Source organism: Cyclopterus lumpus, chromosome 3, assembly GCF_009769545.1.
Source record: "Cyclopterus lumpus isolate fCycLum1 chromosome 3, fCycLum1.pri, whole genome shotgun sequence".
In the NCBI taxonomy this organism is placed as follows: Eukaryota; Metazoa; Chordata; class Actinopteri; order Perciformes; family Cyclopteridae; genus Cyclopterus; species Cyclopterus lumpus.
Genome location: NC_046968.1, coordinates 29,479,797 through 29,501,417, shown reverse-complemented (window position 1 = coordinate 29,501,417; position 21,621 = coordinate 29,479,797). Strand labels below are relative to the sequence as shown.

Sequence of the window (21,621 nt, the reverse complement as noted above, 5' to 3'; positions counted from 1 at the left end):
CGGTCCTGCTCCTCCACGTAGACCTTTGACGCTGCCAGAGGCCCACCAGAAGAACATCTGCTGAAACCTGGAGGGTAGAGGCCCCGAGAGGTTTCTGTGGTCGTGCCTTTGTGTCCAGAGGTTTTCCAGATGTGTGTTTTAGTCTTTCTGAGTTCAACTGCTTCGTTTCCTCTCAACCTCTCCGCTCTGTCGTGAGGATGCATGTCGGTTGTCTCTGGGCTTGTGTCTCTGTTCCAGAGGTGCTTTGTGATGCAGTGCATATTGGGCTTTTGATGACTTTGTGTGTATTTTCTGCATATTTTGTGTTTAATGTTTGTTTTTCGTCTCAGGCATGAACTACTGGAGGAAGCTCGCATGCAGGGCCTTCCATTCGCCCAGTGGGACGGCCCGACTGTGGTGGTCTGGCTGGAGGTACGACCGTAGAGACAAAGAGTTGCAACTAAACAACCAATGTGTTGACTAGTTTACATTGTGATGCGTTCAGGCTCCGCTCAGTGAACACGAGTACTGGCTGAAGGTAGATGATAACGTTCTCATGATGCGTTCAGGCTCCGCTCAGTGAACACGAGTACTGGCTGAAGGTACATGATAACGTTCTCATGATGCGTTCAGGCTCTGCTCAGTGAACATGAGTACTGGCTGAAGGTAAATGATAACGTTCTCATGATGCGTTCAGGCTCCGCTCAGTGAACACGAGTACTGGCTGAAGGTAAATGATAACGTTCTCATGATGCGTTCAGGCTCTGCTCAGTGAACATGAGTACTGGCTGAAAGTAAATGATAACGTTCTCATGATGCGTTCAGGCTCCGCTCAGTGAACACGAGTACTGGCTGAAGGTAAATGATAACGTTCTCATGATGCGTTCAGGCTCCGCTCAGTGAACACGAGTACTGGCTGATAAACTACTAGAACAAAGTAAAAGAACAACATTGAGTCTCTTTGATGGTTTACTGACTTCAGATCCTGGATCCTTGTAGACCAGCAGCTATAAAACCACAAAGGGCTCTATGTCTGTCAATATGGATGATCATTGATCAATAATCCCCCCCCCCCCCCCCCCCCCAGCTGTGGGTGGGCATGCCGGCCTGGTACGTGGCGGCGTGCCGCGCCAACGTGAAGAGCGGCGCCATCATGTCGGCGCTGTCGGACACGGAGATCCAGCGTGAGATCGGGATCAGCAACCCGCTGCACCGCCTCAAGCTCCGCCTCGCCATCCAGGAGATCATGTCACTCACCAGCCCCTCGGCCCCGCCCACCTCCAGAACGGTACACACACACACACACACACACACACACACTAACCATGGAATCAAACTGCTTCTGATCTTTAACTCTAACTGATGAAACAAACCAACCTTTGTTCTTCTCTTCTCTCCCGCTCTCTTCTCCTCCTTCATCACTCTCTTCACACACGACTCTCACTTGTGATTGGTTGGGGGGCGGGTGGGGGGGGCGGGGCATGTTGTCTAATGATCAGACCACAGGAAACGTTTGGCTCACTCATGAAGAGATGGAGAGTTTGGCGGCCACGCCTCCCACGGTTAGTCTCCTCTGATTGGCTGTGACGCTCGGTGGCGTTTTGCTTCTGCGGCGGCCGGCGGGTCTCGTTTCAAGTTTCCTTCAAGATGATCAGAACCTCGTCTCTGCAGCAGAACCTCGTCTCTGCAGCAGAACCTCGTCTCTGCAGCAGAACCTCCTCTCTCAGACCTTAACGTTCAACACTTATTGATCCGGCCTCCTGGAGTCTCATTGGGCAACTTGAAACGAGACCCTTTAGAAGCCTTTTGTCCGTTTGTGATTATCTTTCCTCCTCGTTGGTGTTGGTAGTTTCCTCGTGTGTGTGTGTGTGTGTGTGTGTGTGTGTGTGTGTGTGTGTGTGTGTGTTTCAGGTAGTTATTTAATGTGTGTGTGTGTGTGCTGCAGGTTTACTGCGATTTCTCCGTGTGAATAAATGTTTGAACCGGAGGGAACGAGGTGTCATGGAGGTTATTTATTTATTTATTATTGTAACGAAGTGGCTTTATTTATTATTATTATAACGAAGTGGCTTTATTTATTATTATTATAACAAGGTGGCTTTATTTATTATTATTATAACGAAGTGGCTTTATTTATTCATTATTATAACAAGGTGGCTTTATTTATTATTATTATAACGAAGTGGCTTTATTCATTATTATAACGAAGTGGCTTTATTTATTATTATTATAACGAAGTGGCTTTATTTATTATTATAACGAAGTGGCTTTATTTATTCATTATTATAACAAGGTGGCTTTATTTATTATTATTATTATAACGAAGTGGCTTTATTTATTCATTATTATAACAAGGTGGCTTTATTTATTATTATTATAACGAAGTGGCTTTATTCATTATTATAACGAAGTGGCTTTATTTATTATTATTATAACGAAGTGGCTTTATTTATTATTATTATAACGAAGTGGCTTTATTTTTATTATTAGAACGAAGTGGCTTTATTTATTATTATTATTATAACGAAGTGGCTTTATTTATTTTATTTATTAATTATTATTAGAACGAAGTGGCTTTATTTATTTATTATTATTATTATTATAACAAGGTGGCTTTATTTATTATCATCATTAGTACCCGTGTTGCCGGTCGGCTCTACTTCCATTCTGTTTCTGAACCACTGACCATGTTCACGTGCACTTTTAATTTTCCACCGTTATTCTGAAGTTATGGAAACGGTTTCCTCTCGCATCTCGATGCCGAGGGATTATTAATGATTATTAATGATTTATAGGAACATTATTGCATGAAAACGTGAATATTAGTGGAATATTTAATTTTCATCAGCCATGCAAACGGCTTTAAATAAATAAAGTGAATCTGTGAACAACAACTGAATATGTTGCTTCAGTCGCTGTGATGAAACATCAATTAAATAGTTTGTTTTATAGTTTCTGAATCGATTTACAGGAAATGTAGATAGATTAATATAATGGTATTTAGCCACAATAGAGTGTTTTATCCATGACTCCTATAATGTGTTTTGATGCTGTTCCGGCTGCTTGTTGTTGTTGTTGTTGTTGTCCTCTGATGAAGCTGCTCCAGCGCTGCCTCACTAACCCCTCACCTCTCTGTTCTTCTCACCACGCTCACTCTAACCACGCTAACACCAGGAGGATGACGAGGGCAGCTGGGCCCAGGTTTGCACCCCCCCCCCCCCCCCCCCCCCCCCCCCCCCCCTCCCCCACACCCTTATTTCACTTTTCACTTGTTATGATTGAACTTCCCACTCACCTGCAGAACATATGATGCCTTCAGGGACCTTCAGAAGACGTTGAGCCTCTCTATCGTTGTTACAATTAATAATCCTCATTATGCAAAAGTACCTGATTTTATTTTAAAGAGTTGACCCAGATCTAAAAAAGAAGTTACTAACAAACTAACCAAGAAAACAACAAAACAACAAAACAACAAATGACAAGAAGCTTAACTCCTGAAACGTCTTAAAGTTTTTAAGCTTTTGTTATTTGTAAATCATTCTGTTCTCCTTGATCTTTATTCAACATAATGTATTTCAACAAGTCGGGTTTTCTGTGTCAAATCTAATGTAAAGACAACAATCTCAAAGCTTTGGAAGAGTAAACAAACACGGATACTTTAAAAAGATTCTCTCATTCAAAATGAAGGTTGTAGGCTCCACCTTCATAAACATGATGCGCCAACAGATTCACAAAACACAAATGAGGAATGGCTTGAAATGTGTGTGACATTTATATATTAAAGATAATAAAGGATACAATTGGAACTGTATCGTTCTAACACATTACTAGAACGGTCTACCGCTATACTTCATAAAATAATCAACGTGTTCTCCAGCGTGTTCTCTGGCCGTAGACTGTTGGTTAACCCCCATGTTCTCTTGCCGTTGGTTAACCCCCATGTTCTCTGGCCGTAGACTGTTGGTTAACCCCCGTGTTCTCTGGCCGTAGACTGTTGGTTAACCCCCGTGTCCTCTGGCCGTAGACTGTTGGTTAACCCCCGTGTTCTCTGGCCGTAGACTGTTGGTTAACCCCCGTGTTCTCTGGCCGTAGACTGTTGGTTAACCCCCGTGTTCTCTGGCCGTAGACCGTTGGTTAACCCCCGTGTTCTCTGGCCGTAGACCGTTGGTTAACCCCCGTGTTCTCTGGCCGTAGACCGTTGGTTAACCCCCGTGTTCTCTTGCCGTAGGTTAACCCCCGTGTTCTCTGGCCGTAGACTGTTGGTTAACCCCCGTGTTCTCTGGCCGTAGACTGTTGGTTAACCCCCGTGTTCTCTGGCCGTAGACCGTTGGTTAACCCCCGTGTTCTCTGGCCGTAGACTGTTGGTTAACCCCCGTGTTCTCTGGCCGTAGACTGTTGGTTAACCCCCGTGTTCTCTGGCCGTAGACTGTTGGTTAACCCCCGTGTTCTCTGGCCGTAGACTGTTGGTTAACCCCCGTGTTCTCTTGCCGTAGGTTAACCCCCGTGTTCTCTGGCCGTAGGTTAACCCCCGTGTTCTCTGGCCGTAGACTGTTGGTTAACCCCCGTGTTCTCTGGCCGTAGACTGTTGGTTAACCCCCGTGTTCTCTGGCCGTAGACTGTTGGTTAACCCCCGTGTTCTCTGGCCGTAGACTGTTGGTTAACCCCCGTGTTCTCTTGCCGTAGGTTAACCCCTGTGTTCTCTGGCCGTAGACTGTTGGTTAACCCCTGTGTTCTCTGGCCGTAGACCGTTGGTTAACCCCCGTGTTCTCTGGCCGTAGACCGTTGGTTAACCCCCGTGTTCTCTGGCCGTAGACCGTTGGTTAGCCCCCGTGTTCTCTGGCCGTAGACCGTTGGTTAACCCCCGTGTTCTCTGGCCGTAGACCGTTGGTTAACCCCTGTGTTCTCTGGCCGTAGACCGTTGGTTAACCCCCGTGTTCTCTGGCCGTAGACCGTTGGTTAACCCCCGTGTTCTCTGGCCGTAGACCGTTGGTTAACCCCTGTGTTCTCTGGCCGTAGACCGTTGGTTAACCCCCGTGTTCTCTGGCCGTAGACTGTTGGTTAACCCCCGTGTTCTCTGGCCGTAGACTGTTGGTTAACCCCCGTATTCTCTGGCCGTAGACTGTTGGTTAACCCCCGTGTTCTCTTGCCGTAGGTTAACCCCCGTGTTCTCTGGCCGTAGACTGTTGGTTAACCCCCGTGTTCTCTGGCCGTAGACTGTTGGTTAACCCCCGTGTTCTCTGGTCGTAGACCGTTGGTTAACCCCTGTGTTCTCTGGCCGTAGACTGTTGGTTAACCCCCGTGTTCTCTTGCCGTAGGTTAACCCCTGTGTTCTCTGGCCGTAGACTGTTGGTTAACCCCTGTGTTCTCTGGCCGTAGACCGTTGGTTAACCCCCGTGTTCTCTGGCCGTAGACCGTTGGTTAACCCCCGTGTTCTCTGGCCGTAGACCGTTGGTTAACCCCCGTGTTCTCTGGCCGTAGACTGTTGGTTAACCCCTGTGTTCTCTGGCCGTAGACCGTTGGTTAACCCCCGTGTTCTCTGGCCGTAGACCGTTGGTTAACCCCCGTGTTCTCTGGCCGTAGGCTGTTGGTTAACCCCCGTGTTCTCTGGCCGTAGACTGTTGGTTAACCCCCGTGTTCTCTTGCCGTAGGTTAACCCCCGTGTTCTCTGGCCGTAGGTTAACCCCCGTGTTCTCTGGCCGTAGACTGTTGGTTAACCCCCGTGTTCTCTTGCCGTAGGTTAACCCCCGTGTTCTCTGGCCGTAGGTTAACCCCCATGTTCTCTGGCCGTAGACTGTTGGTTAACCCCCGTGTTCTCTGGCCGTAGACTGTTGGTTAACCCCCGTGTTCTCTGGCCGTAGACTGTTGGTTAACCCCCGTGTTCTCTGGCCGTAGACTGTTGGTTAACCCCCGTGTTCTCTTGCCGTAGGTTAACCCCTGTGTTCTCTGGCCGTAGACTGTTGGTTAACCCCTGTGTTCTCTGGCCGTAGACCGTTGGTTAACCCCCGTGTTCTCTGGCCGTAGACCGTTGGTTAGCCCCCGTGTTCTCTGGCCGTAGACCGTTGGTTAACCCCCGTGTTCTCTGGCCGTAGACCGTTGGTTAACCCCCGTGTTCTCTGGCCGTAGACCGTTGGTTAACCCCCGTGTTCTCTGGCCGTAGACCGTTGGTTAACCCCTGTGTTCTCTGGCCGTAGACCGTTGGTTAACCCCCGTGTTCTCTGGCCGTAGACTGTTGGTTAACCCCCGTGTTCTCTGGCCGTAGACTGTTGGTTAACCCCCGTATTCTCTGGCCGTAGACTGTTGGTTAACCCCCGTGTTCTCTTGCCGTAGGTTAACCCCCGTGTTCTCTGGCCGTAGACTGTTGGTTAACCCCCGTGTTCTCTGGCCGTAGACTGTTGGTTAACCCCCGTGTTCTCTGGCCGTAGACTGTTGGTTAACCCCCGTGTTCTCTGGCCGTAGACCGTTGGTTAACCCCCGTGTTCTCTGGCCGTAGACTGTTGGTTAACCCCCGTGTTCTCTTGCCGTAGGTTAACCCCTGTGTTCTCTGGCCGTAGACTGTTGGTTAACCCCTGTGTTCTCTGGCCGTAGACCGTTGGTTAACCCCCGTGTTCTCTGGCCGTAGACCGTTGGTTAACCCCCGTGTTCTCTGGCCGTAGACCGTTGGTTAACCCCCGTGTTCTCTGGCCGTAGACCGTTGGTTAACCCCCGTGTTCTCTGGCCGTAGACTGTTGGTTAACCCCTGTGTTCTCTGGCCGTAGACCGTTGGTTAACCCCCGTGTTCTCTGGCCGTAGACTGTTGGTTAACCCCCGTGTTCTCTGGCCGTAGACTGTTGGTTAACCCCCGTGTTCTCTGGCCGTAGACTGTTGGTTAACCCCCGTGTTCTCTGGCCGTAGACGCTGGCGTACGGAGACATGAACCACGAGTGGATCGGCAACGAGTGGCTGCCCAGCCTGGGTCTACCTCAGTACCGCTCCTACTTCATGGAGTCCCTGGTGGACGCCCGCATGCTGGACCACCTCACCAAGAAGGACCTCCGGGGGCAGCTCAAGATGGTGGACAGCTTCCACAGGTAGACCCCCACAGTAGACTGCTTCCATTCCGTTTTCTGTATTTTACTATTTTCTCTGAAGATTTCTCCTGAAGTCACCATTAGATAATACCTAATTTGCATATTCAAACATAACATTTCATAACACTTGTAATACAATAAATATCACATTTATCTTCTGGGGATATGGCAAACATTTAATGTCTCATTTGCATATTTCTTTACATTTGCAAACATTTATGATGAAACCAGAGCAACTAGGATGTAAATAAACAACAACTGTGTTTGTTTGTGCAACAGGAACAGTTTCCAGTGCGCAGTGATGTCTCTGAGACGACTCAACTACGACAGGAAGGAGCTGGAGAGGAGAAGGGAGGCGTCTCTGCTGGACCTTCAAGGTGACTTCTTTACAACGGATCATAAGACTCACTTCAGGTCCACAGGAAGTCCAACGGCTCGTAATTCATCTCTAATATCTATTTTATATTCATGTGAAAACGCCTGGATTTATTCTGGTTAATCACCAACACTACATGTTACTATTTCATGTGAACGCATCAGTTACCTTCAGCCAGTACTCATGTTCACTGAGCGGAGCCTGAACGCATCATCATGTACCTGAAGTGAACCTCCTGGTTCTCCGTTAGCGGTGCTGCTAACGTTACTAGCTAACGTTACTAGCTCTCCTCCCTGTCGGTCTAAACACTGATTGGTTGTTTACAAAGTCACATGATCAGAGACCAGAGAAACATCATGATGCCATGATCTACTGATCACATGTTCTACTGATCACGTGATCTACTGATCACATGTTCTACTGATCACGTGATCTACTGATCTAATGGTCACATGATCTACTGGTCACGTGATCTACTGATCACATGTTCTACTGATCACATGTTCTACTGATCACATGTTCTACTGATCTAATGGTCACATGATCTACTGGTCACGTGATCTACTGATCACATGTTCTACTGATCTAATGGTCACATGATCTACTGGTCACGTGATCTACTGGTCACGTGATCTACTGATCACATGTTCTACTGATCACGTGATCTAATGGTCACGTGATCTACTGATCACATGTTCTACTGATCTAATGGTCACATGATCTACTGGATACTGGAGGAGAACACTATCTACTGTGAAGGTTAACGTTGGACTGAAGGTCTTTCCCTTTAGACGACGATAAGACAGGACGTTGTTCTTCTTCTGGGACTTCCTCTCACTGCGTTTGTCCCTTCAGAGGTTCTGGTGTGGAGTAACGAGCGCGTCATCAGCTGGATTCAGGCCATCGGGCTGAAGGAGTACAGCGGCAACCTCTCTGAGAGCGGCGTCCACGGGGCGCTGCTGGCCTTGGACGAGACCTTCGATCACAACGCGTTGGCTCTGCTGCTGCAGATCCCCACGCAGAACACCCAGGTACGCACAGCGCTCTGATCATGTGACTCATCACTGGTGTGAACGTTGTGTAACGGTGACGCTCGGTACCCGGAGAGGGTGGGAGGAGATGTAGGTTTCTACTTAGAAACATGTGGAGCTAACGCTAATACGGTAGCATACCTGCTATACTACTGTAAAAGATGAATGAGAGTTCAATGGGTGGACTCAGTAACTCGTCTTTCTCTTGTAGGCCAGAGCGGCTCTGGAGCGTGAATACAACGGCCTTCTGGCTATCGGCACCGACCGGAGAACGGAGGAGGTGAAGAACACGAATAAACACGCCAACACAAACGGAGCGATGAGTCACGTCTGGTTTTAAACTCTCTCCCTCTCTCTCTCTCTCTCTCTCTCTCCCTCTCTCTCTCCCCCTCCAAGGATGACGATAAGAACTTCCGTCGAGCTCCCTCATGGAGAAAGAAGTTCAGGCCCAAAGACATGAGGGAGATGTCCGACACCCTGCCCGCCAACTTCCGGGTGACCGGCAGCGGCGCGGGGTCTCCCTCCCCTCAGCCAAAGAGGAGCCCGATGGAAGGTAAGCTGTGTGTGTTTTACTAGTAGAACTTCTTGATTCCTCCTGACTGGCTTGATGCTGCTGTGTTTGTGTTCTCGGTGCTGTGACTAACGGCATGTCTTTGCATGTGATTCTGCCAACATGGACACAGGAAGTCAGTCTATACAGAGGCTGGACACGGCCACAGTCAGGACCTACTCTTGTTAACACAACGGTAAGCACCAACTATAGAAGCTCACTCAAAGCACACACAGTATTGCTGTTGCTTCACTGCAGAATATGAGGGTGGGGGGGGTCGATACGGGCGTGGCGATATTGTATCTTTTATTATATATAGATTATTTATTTATTTATATATATATTGCGGTTATATAAGTCATGGTTTCATAGAAAAGGACCTAAAAATCTGCGTTGCTGCTTTGCAGTCTGATTTTGATCCTCTGTGAACAACATGCGTTCGAGTCGTCAGGAGGAGAGCTAGTAACCGTAGTAACGCTGACATCAACAGATGCTGTTGTAAAGTACGGAGGTTACATTGTGACGCGTTCAAGCTCCAATTAGTAAAAATGACGATTGGACCAAAGTAAATTAGAACATTATCACAATGTGCTCCAATCTAATCTTGTAAAATGTTCCGCGAGAAACTCTTATAAAGTTGTTAGATTATGACCTGTTTAACTCCCTCACACTAACTCTAAGCAGCTTATAATGCATCAAAACAATTATGTTATGTCCTAATTATTTTAATTGTGTTTTTAAATTAATTAGAATGAAACAAAGGAAAAAGAAATTGGTTAATAATGAAAAATGTTTTAGTTCATTAGCTGCAGGGCTATTAGAAATGGACTGATGAGATGAACGTATCGTCATATCGTACCGCGACTTAAGTATCGTGATGATATCGTACCGCCACTTAAGTATCGTGGTGATATCGTACCGTGACTTAAGTATCGTGATGATATCGTACCGCCACTTAAGTATCGTGGTGATATTGTACCGCGACTTAAGTATCGTGGTGATATCGTACCGCCTCTCAATTATCGTGATGATATCGTACCGCGACTTAAGTATCGTGGTGATATCGTACCGCCTCTCAATTATCGTGATGATATCGTACCGGGACTTAAGTATCGTGATGATATCGTACCGCCACTCAATTATCGTGATGATATCGTACCGCGACTTAAGTATCGTGGTGATATCGTACCGCCTCTCAATTATCGTGATGATATCGTACCGCGACTTAAGTATCGTGATGATATCGTACCGGGACTTAAGTATCGTGATGATATCGTACCGCCACTCAATTATCGTGATGATATCGTACCGCCACTTAAGTATCGTGGTGATATCGTACCGCGACTTAAGTATCGTGATGATATCGTACCGCCACTCAATTATCGTGATGATATCGTACCGGGACTTAAGTATCGTGGTGATATCGTACCGCCTCTCAATTATCGTGATGATATCGTACCGCGACTTAAGTATCGTGATGATATCGTACCGCCTCTCAATTATCGTGATGATAACGTACCGCGACTTAAGTATCGTGATGATATCGTACCGCGACTTAAGTATCGTGGTGATATCGTACCGCCACTCAATTATCGTGATGATATCGTACCGCGACTTAAGTATCGTGATGATATCGTACCGCGACTTAAGTATCGTGGTGATATCGTACCGGGACTTAAGTATCGTGGTGATATCGTACCGCCACTCAATTATCGTGATGATATCGTACCGCGACTCAAGTATCGTGATGATATCGTACCGTGACTTAAGTATCGTGGTGACATCGTATCGTGGTGACATCGTATCGTGGTGACATCGTATCGTGGTGACATCGTATTGCGGTGACATCGTATCGTGGTGACATCGTATCGTGGTGACATCGTATCGTGGTGACATCGTATTGCGGTGACATCGTGGTGACATCGTATCGTCGCGGTGACATCGTATCGCGGTGACATCGTATCGCGGTGACATCGTATCGTGGTGACATCGTATCGTGGTGACATCGTGGTGACATCGTATCGTGGTGACATCGTATCGTGGTGACATCGTATCGCGGTGACATCGTATCGCGGTGACATCGTGGTGACATCGTATCGTGGTGACATCGTGGTGACATCGTATCGCGGTGACATCGTGGTGACATCGTATCGTGGTGACATCGTATCGTGGTGACATCGTATCGCGGTGACATCGTATCGCGGTGACATCGTATCACGGTGACATCGTGGTGACATCGTATCGCGGTGACATCGTATCGCGGTGACATCGTATCGTGGTGACATCGTGGTGACATCGTATCGCGGTGACATCGTATCGCGGTGCATCGTATCGTGGTGACATCGTATCGTGGTGACATCGCGGTGACATCGTATCGCGGTGACATCGTATCACGGTGACATCGCGGTGACATCGTGGTGACATCGTATCGCGGTGACATCGTATCGCGGTGACATCGCGGTGACATCGTATCACGGTGACATCGCGGTGACATCGTGGTGACATCGTATCGCGGTGACATCGTATCGCGGTGACATCGCGGTGACATCGTATCACGGTGACATCGCGGTGACATCGTATCGCGGTGACATCGTATCGCGGTGACATCGTATCGCGGTGACATCGCGGTGACATCGTATCACGGTGACATCGCGGTGACATCGTGGTGACATCGTATCGCGGTGACATCGTATTGCGGTGACATCGTGGTGACATCGTATCGTGGTGACATCGTATTGCGGTGACATCGTGGTGACATCGTATCGTGGTGACATCGTATTGCGGTGACATCGTATTGCGGTGACATCGTGGTGACATCGTATCGCGGTGACATCGTATCGCGGTGACATCGTATTGCGGTGACATCGTATCGTGGTGACATCGTGGTGACATCGTATCGTGGTGACATCGTATTGCGGTGACATCGTGGTGACATCGTATCGTGGTGACATCGTATCGTGGTGACATCGTATCGTGGTGACATCGCGGTGACATCGTGGTGACATCGTATCATGGTGACATCGTGGTGACATCGTATCGTGGTGACATCGTATCGTGGTGACATCGTATCGCGGTGACATCGTATCGCGGTGACATCGTATCACGGTGACATCGTGGTGACATCGTATCGTGGTGACATCGCGGTGACATCGTGGTGACATCGTATCATGGTGACATCGTGGTGACATCGTATCGTGGTGACATCGTATCGTGGTGACATCGTATCGCGGTGACATCGTATCGCGGTGACATCGTATCACGGTGACATCGCGGTGACATCGTATCGCGGTGACATCGTATCGTGGTGACATCGTGGTGACATCGTATCGCGGTGACATCGTATCGCGGTGCATCGTATCGTGGTGACATCGTATCGTGGTGACATCGCGGTGACATCGTATCGCGGTGACATCGTATCACGGTGACATCGCGGTGACATCGTGGTGACATCGTATCGCGGTGACATCGTATCGCGGTGACATCGCGGTGACATCGTATCACGGTGACATCGCGGTGACATCGTGGTGACATCGTATCGCGGTGACATCGTATCGCGGTGACATCGCGGTGACATCGTATCACGGTGACATCGCGGTGACATCGTATCGCGGTGACATCGTATCGCGGTGACATCGTATCGCGGTGACATCGCGGTGACATCGCGGTGACATCGTATCACGGTGACATCGCGGTGACATCGTGGTGACATCGTATCGCGGTGACATCGTATTGCGGTGACATCGTGGTGACATCGTATCGTGGTGACATCGTATTGCGGTGACATCGTGGTGACATCGTATCGTGGTGACATCGTATTGCGGTGACATCGTATTGCGGTGACATCGTGGTGACATCGTATCGCGGTGACATCGTATTGCGGTGACATCGTGGTGACATCGTATCGTGGTGACATCGTGGTGACATCGTATCGTGGTGACATCGTATTGCGGTGACATCGTGGTGACATCGTATCGTGGTGACATCGTATCGTGGTGACATCGTATCGTGGTGACATCGCGGTGACATCGTATCGCGGTGACATCGTATCGCGGTGACATCGTATCGCGGTGACATCGTATCGCGGTGACATCGCGGTGACATCGTATCGTGGTGACATCGCGGTGACATCGTATCGTGGTGACATCGTATCGCAGTGACATCGCGGTGACATCGTATCGTGGTGACATCGCGGTGACATCGTATCACGGTGACATCGCGGTGACATCGCGGTGACATCGTGGTGACATCGCGGTGACATCGCGGTGACATCGTATCGCGGTGACATCGTATCGCGGTGACATCGCGGTGACATCGTATCACGGTGACATCGCGGTGACATCGTGGTGACATCGTATCACGGTGACATCGCGGTGACATCGCGGTGACATCGCGGTGACATCGTGGTGACATCGTATCACGGTGACATCGCGGTGACATCGTGGTGACATCGCGGTGACATCGCGGTGACATCGTATCACGGTGACATCGCGGTGACATCGTGGTGACATCGCGGTGACATCGCGGTGACATCGCGGTGACATCGCGGTGACATCACGGTGACATCGCGGTGACATCGTGGTTATACCGTATCGCCCCTCTACTGCTGAACGGCTCGTCTCTTTTTCCAGGCAGAAAGCAGCTTTCTTCTACTGTACTTGGCTTTAATAACGCATGTTGTACGCCTCCTCTCCTCCTCTCCTCTCCTCCTCTCGCCTCCTCTCGCCTCCTCTCCTCCTCTCCTCTCCTCCTCTCTCTCCTCCTCCTCCTCCTCCTTGTGTTCTCCTCTCGTGTTCTCCTCTCTCCTCCTCCTCGTGTTCTCCTCCTCCTCCTCCTCCTCCTCCTTGTGTTCTCCTTCTCTCGTGTTCTCCTCTCTCTCCTCCTCCTCCTCGTGTTCTCCTCTCTCTCCTCTCCTCCTCCTCTCGTGTTCTCCTCTCGTGTTCTCCTCTCTCTCCTCTCGTGTTCCCCTCTCTCTCCTCTCCTCCTCCTCTTGTGTTCTCCTCTCTCTCCTCTCCCCCTTCTCTCGTGTTCTCCTCTCTCTCCTCTCCTCCTCCTCTCGTGTTCCCCTCTCTCTCCTCTCCTCCTCCTCTCGTGTTCCCCTCTCTCTCTCTCTCTCCTCCTCCTCTCGTGTTCTCCTCTCTCTCTCTCTCTCCTCCTCCTCTCGTGTTCACCTCTCTCTCCTCTCCTCCTCGTGTTCTCCTCTCCTCCTCTCGTGTTCTCCTCTCTCTCCTCCTCCTCTCGTGTTCTCCTCTCCTCCTCTCGTGTTCTCCTCTCTCTCCTCCTCCTCTCGTGTTCTCCTCTCTCCTCCTCTTGTGTTCTCCCCACTCTCCTCCTCCTCCTCTCGTGTTCTCCCCTCTCCTCCTCCTCCTCTCGTGTTCTCCTCTCTCTCCTCTCCTCCTCTCGTGCTCTCCTCTCTCTCCTCCTCCTCTCGTGTTCTCCTCTCCTCCTCTCGTGTTCTCCTCTCTCTCTCCTCCTCCTCTCGTGTTCTCCTCTCCTCCTCTCGTGTTCTCCTCTCCTCCTCTCGTGTTCTCCTCTCCTCCTCTCGTGTTCTCCGTTCTCCTCTCCTCCTCTCGTGTTCTCCGTTCTCCTCTCCTCCTCTCGTGTTCTCCCCTCTCTCCTCTCCTCCTCTCGTGTTCTCCGTTCTCCTCTCGTGCTCTCCCCTCTCTCCTCCTCCTCTCGTGTTCTCCTCTCCTCCTCTCGTGTTCTCCCCTCTCTCCTCTCCTCCTCTCGTGTTCTCCCCTCTCTCCTCCTCCTCCTCTCGTGCTCTCCTCTCTCTCCTCCTCCTCTCGTGCTCTCCTCTCTCTCCTCCTCCTCTCGTGTTCTCCTCTCTCTCCCCTCCTCCTCTCGTGTTCTCCTCTCTCCTCTCCTCCTCTCGTGTTCTCCTCTCTCTCCCCTCCTCCTCTCGTGTTCTCCTCTCTCCTCCTCTTGTGTTCTCTCCTCTCTCCTCCTCTTGTGCTCTCCTCTCTCTCCTCCTCCTCTCGTGTTCTCCTCTCTCTCCTCTCCTCCTCTCGTGTTCTCCTCTCTCTCTCCCCTCCTCTCGTGTTCTCCTCTCTCTCCTCTCCTCCTCTCGTGTTCTCCTCTCTCTCCCTCCTCCTCTCGTGTTCTCCTCTCTCTCCTCTCCCCTCCTCTCGTGTTCTCCTCTCTCTCTCCCCTCCTCTCGTGTTCTCCTCTTTCTCCTTTCCCCCTCCTCTCGTGTTCTCCTCTCTCTCCTCCTCCTCTCTCTCCTCCTCCTCTCTCCTCTCTCTCCCCTCTCTCCTCTCGTGTTCCCCTCTCTCCTCTCCTCCTCCTCTCGTGTTCTCCTCTTTCTCCCCTCCTCCTCTCGTGTTCCCCTCTCTCCTCTCCTCCTCCTCCTCTCTCCTCTCTCTCTCCTCCTCCTCTCGTGTTCCCCTCTCTCCTATCCTCCTCCTCTCTCCTCTCTCTCCCCTCCTCCTCTCGTGTTCCCCTCTCTCCTCTCCTCCTCCTCTCGTGTTCTCCTCTCTCTCCTCCTCCTCTCTCCTCTCTCTCTCCTCCTCCTCTCGTGTTCCCCTCTCTCCTCTCCTCCTCTCTCCTCTCTCTCCCCTCCTCCTCTCGTGTTCCCCTCTCTCCTCTCCTCCTCCTCTCGTGTTCTCCTCTCTCTCCTCTCCTCTCGTGTTCTCCTCTCTCTCCTCCTCTCTCTCCTCCTCCTCTCTCCTCTCGTGTTCTCCTCTCTCCTTCTCAGTTTATCCTCATTATTTCTATAGGTAACCGCTGGTCTGAAGATGAGGGGGAGTTCCCTGCATTCAAGACCAGGATGATGAACTGAAACACGGAGGAGCTCAGAGTCCCCAGAGGAAACCTTTTAGCTCTGTTATTATATTTATGTAAACCAATGGGACATTTAATTGATTTTAGAATTACTATGTAATCCCTCCTCTTTGCCTCTATCCTCTTAATCAACCCACTTTTTAAAAAAGAACCCTCCGTATTAGAAGCTAAGCTTTCAGATGAGCCTGAATGTCTCTATTGTCTGGAGTTTGTATATTTCTACCAGCAGACATTTTATCTTTTTTTATAATCCTGATTCTATTGACCAGATGTATGTCTTTGTTGTTTTTTCTCTTTGATTTTAATTCTAATCATTGAATTAGTGCTTCAGTGACTTTGACATAACTTCATATCCTTTGTGACTGTTGTACTTGTGTGTAGCGTATTCCCGCTGATCTTTGTGTACATGTCAACGAGGTGTGAATATCGAGACGGGTTGCGCAACACCGAGTCATCCATCGCCACTAAAATACCTGCTGGCAAGACGGGCGATGGTGACGGAGGAGATATATATAGATATCTATCTATCTATCTATCTATCACACAACACATACATGTTTCCTTTTCTCTTCGTTATTTCCCATATCTGACAAACCAAAATGAATTTAAAGAATTAAAGCCATATAACGGTAGCGGAGGAACCGAGAGGGCTTCTTTCAGATGTGGAAACAGGAAATGGAGGTTCTGTGGTGACTTCTCCTCTTTATCCCCACCCGGCCACACACACACACACACACACACACACACACACACACACCAGCGCGCCCCTTTAAGAAAAACAAACCTCCCTCACCTCTGGAGACACACACACACACACACACACTCGTACAGGACTTGAAATGTACGGATGAGTGGAAACTCCTTCGATGGACCAACTTCACTGAGGCCTCAGTCGATCCCCGCTGTGACTCCATGACCTCAAAGCGGTGCGATCCTCTCCATCTACTTTTCTTTTTTTTTTTACAAAGATTTCATATCGAGCCTTATCGCTTAACTCCTCTCTGTTGTCTTGTTCTTATTTATTATTACTCGCTCACACGGGTTTGCTCCTGTGAATGTACCCCCCCCCCCCCCAAACACAGGTTCCACCGTTGGTTCCCAATGAAGGAACCGCAGACGTTCCGCAGCCCAACATGTAGTTAAAGCGTTCTCTGTTTGTGATTTAGTCTTTCTGCACAGATCATGTTGCTGTTTTATTCCTGCTCTCCCATTTGAATCTTCTTGTAACTGATGTACAGTCTTGAGTACTTATAAACTACTTTTATCACAATATTATTTATTGCTTACTTTCAATAAAATGCTGAAACTCATTTCCCACTGTAGATACAAAGCTTCTCTCGGGACTCTTGGCCGCTTCCGGCCCTCTTATATATTTATCCATCCATCCATTCTTGGACGCTTTAGTGTGTGTTCATTTCTACTTAAATGTTAAATATTTAACATTTATTGCAACACTGACATAATAAGGACATCTTATTCACACAAGTCAGTATATATATATATATATATATATATATATATAATTTTTTTTTACATATATATTTTTATTTTATTTATTTATTTATATAAATATAAATAAAAGAGCCCAATATGATCAGAATATGACATGTTTTTAAAAGCTATGAAATCATTCATGTCCTTTTGACAACGGGACTCAGTTGCACATATTTAATCAGGTTTTATTTTGGTCTGTTGCCAGTCAAAGATCACACAATGTCCTTCATCACTCTGGTTTTAATTGTTTAATAATAATTTTGATCCGATGAACTTCATGGTGGAAACCGGAGTTGCAAATCTGAACAAATTGGAGAGAAACAACTTAATTTACACGTGAACAGTCACCTCGATAGAAAAGAGACGTTTGTGGTGCTTTATGAGAGCGGAGAGGTGAAAAGTTAATTATATATATTCATTTATATATATATATATATGTATTTATATAGAGTTAGTTTCATTATTTTTATTTATTAATATATTTTGAGTTTCTTGTTTTGAGATACTAATTCGTCATTGTAATGACTTCTACGAGATATATACACATTTTAATATATTTTTGAATCTTAAAAAATACCATTTCTGCCACTGATGAAAAAATTATGACTCAACTATCCTGTAAGTCAATATATATATATATATATATATATATTTTTTTTTTTATATATTTTTTTTTATTTTTATATATATATTTTTTTAATGTATTTTTTATTTTTATATATATATATTTTTTTTATATATATATATATATATATATTTTGTTTTAATGTATTTTTTATTTTTATATGTATATATATATATATTGACATACAGGATCTTAATTTCTTTTTAAATGAGCTTCCACAGCTGGTTTCCAGTCCAACATAATATTACATAATAATTACATAATAATTGGTTAATGAGAAACGTGTTACGTGACCCCGCCCACTTGTGACGTCAGCACGCCGGAGAGAGGGATACAGGGAGAAGCCGGAAGAGCGAGAGAGCGACACGGATCCCACAGATCCCACAGATCCCAGTAGCGAGCCTGGTTCCCCGTCACGTCGAGGAGAGACTCCACCGGCCGGTGATCGATACGTCTGATCGGACTCTACCTGTCGAGCACGGTGAGTGTCGCCGCGTCACGAGCGAATACCTGCGGGCGCGAGACGTCGCTGGCGCCTAGCCCGCGAGCTAACCGAGGAAAACTGGAGCCGGAAATACCACGCGCGCGCACGCGCACGTCAACACTAACCCACTGCGGGACCACGATCCCGGTTTAGGAGGTGATTAAAAACACGCTTTCCCGTTAAATCCCCGTATGTGGGAAGGTGTCCCGTTCCTTCCGGTCACCGTGTTGCCTTGAGACCGTCCGCCTGCAGGTGTGACCGGAAATGGTTCCTTCCGGCCGGACGCTCGTTTGTTTTAATTGGAGGAACTAGCCTTTTAATATTGTGTCTGGATGAACGGTAACCGTCTGGTCTGGAGACGGCCCCCCTAAGGTGGAGCCACGTCTCCTGCTGGTCTGGAGACGTCCCCCTAAGGTGGAGCCACGTCTCCTGCTGGTCTGGGGACGTCCCCCTAAGGTGGAGCCACGTCCCCTGCTGGTCTGGAGACGGCCCCCCGAGGTGGAGCCACGTCTCCTGCTGGTCTGGAGACGTCTCCTGCTGGTCTGGGGACGTCCCCCTAAGGTGGAGCCACGTCTCCTGCTGGTCTGGGGACGTCCCCCTAAGGTGGAGCCACGTCTCCTGCTGGTCTGGGGACGTCCCCCTAAGGTGGAGCCACGTCCCCTGCTGGTCTGGAGACGTCCCCCCGAGGTGGAGCCACGTCTCCTGCTGGTCTGGAGACGTCTCCTGCTGGTCTGGGGACGTCCCCCTAAGGTGGAGCCACGTCTCCTGCTGGTCTGGGGACGTCCCCCTAAGGTGGAGCCACGTCTCCTGCTGGTCTGGGGACGTCCCCCTAAGGTGGAGCCACGTCCCCTGCTGGTCTGGAGACGTCCCCCCGAGGTGGAGCCACGTCTCCTGCTGGTCTGGAGACGTCCCCCCGAGGTGGAGCCACGTCTCCTGCTGGTCTGGAGACGTCCCCCCCACAGAGCTTTTTATGATCCATTAGTTCTGTGCTGGTCATCGTTAAACGGGATCTACTGAAGACTTCCTATAAGGAAGCTTCCCTCAGATGGAAGTAGAGCAAAACGATGAGACGCGGTTTACAGTCGTTGTATCACGTTTGACAGTTAATTGATGCCTCATAGATCAATAGTTCCAAGGGATTCCTCCAATAAGATCAATGGTTCCTCCGGGGAGGAAGCAGAGTTAATAAGGTGCAATGGAGAGATGTAAATTCATCCATAAGGAGAGAGAGAAGAGGAGAGAGGTGCTCAGTGTATCCTAAAACATCCCCCAGCAGCCTATAAGCCTATAGCAGCATATCAAGGGGCTGGACCAGGGCAAACCTGATTCAGCCCTAACTATAAGCACTATTAAAGAGGAAAGTCTTAAGTCTATTCTTGAATGAGATGACTGTGTCTGCCTCCAGGACTGAAAGTGGAAGCTGGTTCCATAAAAGAGGAGCTTGATAACTGAAGGCTCTGGCTCCCATCCTACTTTTTAGGACTCTAGGAACCACAAGTAGCCCCGCATTTAGTGAGCAGCTCTCTAGTGGGGCAATATGGTACTACAAGCTCCTTAAGATATGATGGTGCATCACCAATCAAGGCTTTGTAGGTGAGGAGAAGAATTTTAAATGTGATTCTTGATTTTACAGGGAGCCTGTGCAGAGCAGCTAATACAGGAGTCATGTGAGATCAATAGGTCCAGGTTGTTCTTCTTGTTCTTCTTGTTCTTCTTGTTCTTCAAAGCCGTATTAAGTGGTGTTTCATGTGTTTCAGCGTGTTTCACTGAAGATGTGGAAGGCAGCAGCGGGACAGTCGGTCAGCGTGGCCGTGAACGAGGACGCAGACGACTGGGAGACGGACCCCGACTTTGAGGTGCCTGCTCTTCCTCCTCTTCCTCTTCCTCCTCCTCCTGCTCTTCCTCCTCCTCTTCCTCTTCCTGTTGCTCTTCCTCCTCCTCCTGCTATTCCTCCTCCTCTTCCTCCTCCTGCTGCTCTTCCTCCTCCTGCTCTTCCTGCTCTCCCTCCTCCTCCTCCTCTCCTCCGTTAACCCCTTCTTTTCTGGTGTCTAGAATGACGTGTCGGAGAGGGAGCAGCGCTGGGGGGCCAAGACGGTGGAGGGCTCTGGACACCAGGAGCACATCGAGTGAGGAGGCCACTCCCCCATTCATGAATGCCCCCACCCACCAAGGTGTCTCCTAACGCTCTCTCCTCCTTCCTCTCTCCTCCTTCCTCCTTCCTCCCTCCTCCCTCCTCGGCGTAGCATCCACCGGCTGCGTGAGACGGTGTCCACGGAGCACACCAGCCTGAAGCAGAAGGAGCAGGAGACCATGCCCAAGGCCTCGCACGGCTACGGGGGCAAGTTCGGGCTGCAGCAGGACCGCATGGACAAGGTCAGAGGTCACGGGTTGATGTTCTACCTGGTTCCATCCGCTGAAGGTCTTCATGCGTTTGTTCTTCTTCGTGTGTTTCTTCTCAGTCGGCTGTGGGTCACGACTACCAGAGCAAGTTATCTACACACTGCTCCCAGACGGACACGTCCAAGGGCTTCGGGGGCAAGTTTGGAGTCCAGGCGGACCGCGTGGACCAGGTGCTCCTCCTTGGGTTCCTTAAGTAGAACATCAAGCTCCTCCTTGGGTTCCTTAAGTAGAACATCAAGCTCCTCCTTGGGTTCCTTAACACACATGAGTAGAACATCAAGCTCCTCCTTGGGTTCCTTAAGTAGAACATCAAGCTCCTCCTTGGGTTCATTAACACACATGAGTAGAACATCAAGCTCCTCCTTGGGTTCCTTAAGTAGAACATCAAGCTCCTCCTTGGGTTCCTTAAGTAGAACATCAAGCTCCTCCTTGGGTTCCTTAACACACATGAGTAGAACATCAAGCTCCTCCTTGGGTTCCTTAAGTAGAACATCAAGCTCCTCCTTGGGTTCATTAACACACATGAGTAGAACATCAAGCTCCTCCTTGGGTTCCTTAAGTAGAACATCAAGCTCCTCCTTGGGTTCCTTAAGTAGAACATCAAGCTCCTCCTTGGGTTCCTTAACACACGAGTAGAACATCAAGCTCCTCCTTGGGTTCCTTAACACACGAGTAGAACATCAAGCTCCTCCTTGGGTTCCTTAACACACGAGTAGAACATCAAGCTCCTTCTTACAATCTCATAATACGTGTTTCTTCTCTCCTCAGTCAGCTGTTGGGTTCGAGTACGCCGGGAAGACGGAGAAACACGCTTCACAGAAAGGTGACGCCTCCA

The 21,621-nt window shown here is 48.9% G+C and overlaps 2 protein-coding genes across 12 annotated transcripts in view; both read left to right on the top strand.

The window, feature by feature from the left end:
• Positions 1-17,093, top strand: part of ppfia1 (PTPRF interacting protein alpha 1) — a 46,691-nt gene extending 29,598 nt beyond the window's left edge. For 4 of the 10 annotated variants that reach the window (XM_034529695.1, XM_034529700.1, XM_034529696.1 and 1 more), the window contains 9 exons: positions 330-411; positions 1,067-1,267; positions 1,479-1,541; positions 6,871-7,046; positions 7,326-7,423; positions 8,278-8,453; positions 8,665-8,733; positions 8,850-9,006; positions 15,720-17,093. In XM_034529695.1, coding sequence (XP_034385586.1) covers positions 330-411; positions 1,067-1,267; positions 1,479-1,541; positions 6,871-7,046; positions 7,326-7,423; positions 8,278-8,453; positions 8,665-8,733; positions 8,850-9,006; positions 15,720-15,781 — 1,084 coding nt within the window. In that variant the 3' untranslated portion in view covers positions 15,782-17,093. Of the gene's footprint in view, positions 1-329; positions 412-1,066; positions 1,268-1,478; positions 1,542-6,870; positions 7,047-7,325; positions 7,424-8,277; positions 8,454-8,664; positions 8,734-8,849; positions 9,007-9,136; positions 9,200-15,697 lie in introns of all 10 variants that reach the window. The other 6 variants (XM_034529704.1, XM_034529697.1, XM_034529703.1 and 3 more) reach the window with 4 other exon arrangements.
• Positions 17,094-18,235: 1,142 nt separating this feature from the next.
• Positions 18,236-21,621, top strand: part of LOC117728826 (src substrate cortactin-like) — an 11,668-nt gene continuing 8,282 nt past the window's right edge. For both annotated transcript variants that reach the window (XM_034529734.1, XM_034529735.1), the window contains exons 1-6: positions 18,236-18,383; positions 20,144-20,242; positions 20,439-20,512; positions 20,630-20,759; positions 20,846-20,956; positions 21,555-21,609. In XM_034529734.1, coding sequence (XP_034385625.1) covers positions 20,159-20,242; positions 20,439-20,512; positions 20,630-20,759; positions 20,846-20,956; positions 21,555-21,609 — 454 coding nt within the window. In that variant the 5' untranslated portion in view covers positions 18,236-18,383; positions 20,144-20,158. The remainder of the gene's footprint in view (positions 18,384-20,143; positions 20,243-20,438; positions 20,513-20,629; positions 20,760-20,845; positions 20,957-21,554; positions 21,610-21,621) is intronic.